At 32.6% G+C, this 3,411-nt stretch overlaps 1 protein-coding gene across 1 annotated transcript; it reads left to right on the forward strand.

The window, feature by feature from the left end:
• The first annotated feature begins 441 nt into the window (after window positions 1–441).
• On the forward strand, window positions 442–2,505 carry LOC136980126 (BTB/POZ domain-containing protein 1-like). Its single transcript, XM_067276165.1, has 3 exons — window positions 442–620; window positions 904–1,167; window positions 1,298–2,505. The coding sequence occupies exons 1-3, from the start codon at window positions 457–459 to the stop codon at window positions 2,403–2,405; spliced, it is 1,536 nt and encodes a 511-aa protein (XP_067132266.1). The 5' UTR covers window positions 442–456; the 3' UTR covers window positions 2,406–2,505.
• The last annotated feature ends 906 nt before the right edge of the window (window positions 2,506–3,411 follow it).

Genomic DNA, 3,411 nt, shown 5'->3' on the forward strand with positions numbered 1-3,411 from the left:
AATTAAAGATCTTCGTGCTCATCGTATATTTCATCATACTTGCAACATGGCAGCTGGTGGTTTTTTTTTTTTTTGTTTTTTTTTGTTTATTGAGAACTGCCTTAACGTTACCCATTTTTGTTTTCTTAAGATCCACAATTTGGGCTGCAGGACTGTATGGAACTTCAACAGCCCGAAATCGATCTCAGAGCGGTAAACTGAAGTCTTAACAGCTCAAACATCCGGCCGTCACCTTGTTATACCAGGTGTTGAAAGTATAACAAGTTTCTTATGTAAACTAATTAGCACTTGACGAATAAAACATTTTTATATTTTTATTTTTATATCTTTGAACGAAGCTTGGCAGTCAATTCAGCCTTTCACAACAATACTTATTACATTTATTGTTATGACTCTCTATTGATAAATAATAATATATTTTCTTTATTAATTCTGAATTATAACTATTATATAAATATGTATAAATATAATCCTTTCATTACTACGTACGTCATTTCTGAAGACGATGACGTACCGTTCAGCAGATTGCAAGTGTTTCCCGAAGATAATGAAATTTCGATTAGATTATGGAATCACAAAGCAAAAAATGAGATACTCGACATGTGCATTTATATTAAAAGGTGATTATGAATGTCTATTATGCGAATAAATTCCATTCTAGACTGGTTTTTATAAGTTATTATCGCATTAGAATTCTTGTTGTATTTATACGGTCGAACCTCCAATGACGTCCACCTTTGAACGGCAGCCATTTTTTTGGGAACGTTCGACAGAAAAAAATACAATAGCAACTCCCGGCACGGCCACTTTTTACGTTGCCGTCAGTGGCCGTTTTCGGGGTTTAGACTGTATATCTATAAAAATATTTCTCTAAATTTTAGAAATTTATAAACGCTTTTCCAGAGATCGAGATGAAAAAACATCGGATAAATGGCAGAAATTAGAATCGGATAATGCTAAAATGCTTTATTTATTCGAGTCGGAAGATTTTGCAGATGCTATTTTTCTAATAGGAAAAGACTTTCAGAAATATTTTAAGGTACATAAAATATATTTAGGGGCTGCCAGCAATGTATTCGAAGAATATTTTCTAAAGAATAATTATCAGGAAGATAAAGTCATAAAGATTCCCGACATCGATCCCGACACTTTCGAATCGCTTTTATAGTAAGTAAATTGTTACGTCAGACTCGGGTTAATATAATATAAATTCGTAAAGATTAAATCAATAATTGCATTTTAGAGTATAAATACGAATTATAAATGAGAAAATAACGCATTAAAATTTCCTAAACAGTTTTATTTATATTTCGAAACTGAAGACGACGTCGGTGGAAAAATCTATATTATTGCAGTCTGCCGCCGAAAAATTCCAATTGAATGATCTGGTATCTTCTTGCAGACAATATATTTTAGATCATTTGACGCCGAATAATGCGTGTCAAGCGTTAGCTCACGCTATTAAGGAGAACGACAAAGAGTTGCGAATGAAATGCAAGAGATTGATCGCTGCGGATACAAAAGACGTGGTTCTTTCGGAAGGTTTTCTGAATTCCACTTTGGAAATCGTCACTTTCATACTCGGAATGAAAAATCTTTGCTACGAATCGGAAGTTTTTTTATATTCTCAACTCTGTCGGTGGAGTTGGACACAATGTTGTAAACGTAAGGGATCCGAAGAAGTAACCGTAGACGAAGTGAGAAATACAATGGAACCACTTCTACCATTTATCAGTTTTTTATCTATGAGTAAAGAGGAATTTCTTCATTACGCTTTTCCTTTTAAGATTCTAACTCACGCCGAAGCTAATGCTATTATCGAGAATATCGTAAATCCCGGTTCCAAAGAGTTGCCGCATTGGTGCTGGGAAGGCCAGAGAAAACCTGGTTTCAAACTTCGCCCCTGGCAATACAACTGGAGAACTACTTGGGTCTGCGAAATATCGTGTTACAATAAAAAGAAATTAAAAAGTCAACTCGGATATTCTGGCTGTAAATTCGATCTGAAGTATAAAGATATCGATCTACGTGGATTGTGTTTCTTCGCACAGACCGAAAGCGATATAAATCTTCCCGGTAGTTGCGAAATTGCAGTGTGGTTCTCGCGCTCGCTTCAAAGTCGTTTCATAAAACTCGGAGGGAAATTATCACACGACTCGGCAACAGACATTTTTAAAGTGATTTTCCTAAAACCACTTTTTCTAGAAGCTGGAGAAACGTATACTTTTCTCGTCGATTCTCGACCCCTCTTCAAGAATGGTGATTGGACTTCGTGTGCAAATCTCGTCAATATAATACCGAGTGAAGTAGAAGGAGTCGAGTTTATATTTCGGCACATCCCGATAAAGTATAGACCTTTTTTAATAATTGATCATCCTCATGAATTATTATTTAAAATTCGATAAAGCCGTTTCCAAATCTTATAAAATTCTTTATAAAAATTTTCTTTTCGTTATCTTTTACAAAGTTTGATTATGATACAATTCGACATAAAGACAAATTTTAAAATTATTTCTAAAATTAAAGTATTAAAGTATATAAAATTTATATTATTTAATAAGTTTAAAAATAAATAAACTTAAAAGAAAGTCACTTTTAGAAATTCACTATTTTCAAGATGTGACAAATAACTTATGGAACACAACTCATAAAATTCTATAATATCGTGTGGTAGTTGCAAAATTCTTCAAACAGTTGGAATTAATAGTAGAATTCGAGGGTCATTGTAACAAAAAATAAATTTAGATTTTTGCAGGAATAATTTAAATTATTGTTAAATTGAAAATGTAAAGATATAGAAAATGAATTATATATATTTATAAGACTACTTATAAATCTTAAATAAAGTAAAATTTCAAATTTATTACAGATTTTAGAAGAAAAACGACTTTAAATAAAGTATTATTATGTACAGTAGACCCCACCATAACACGGTAAATACGTTCCGTGTTATATAAACCCGTGTTATAGGGGGGACTACTGTATAATAAAACCTGTCTAAAACGGAACGGCCAGAACTTTTCGTTTTGACAATTATCTAGTTAATAGAATTCGCGTTTTTATTGACGAAAAAAGAAGGAAAAGTTTAAAAATGTCCCAGTTTATATTTAGAACTGCTTCTTCTCCGTTGTAATTATTGTTGGAAATATACGTTAGAAATATCAAACCGTGTATGTGGTCCCCTTAAAACTCTTGGAATGTTGATGATTTTTGACTTATCAATATAATTTAACTGCCGTTATGCTGCAATATTCTATTTGAGATCCGTTTCCGCGTTAGACAACTTTCTGGTTTAAAATACTGTAATAATTTTTGTAGACGATTGTTCGTTCCGAGATTTATTTTTCGTTTCGGCAGATTTACGTTTTCTAAAGGGTCCGTTTTCGACAGGTTTTATTGTAAATTGTAACG

This window comes from Centruroides vittatus, unplaced genomic scaffold, assembly GCF_030686945.1.
Source record: "Centruroides vittatus isolate TY-2023 unplaced genomic scaffold, ASM3068694v2 contig_680, whole genome shotgun sequence".
In the NCBI taxonomy this organism is placed as follows: Eukaryota; Metazoa; Arthropoda; class Arachnida; order Scorpiones; family Buthidae; genus Centruroides; species Centruroides vittatus.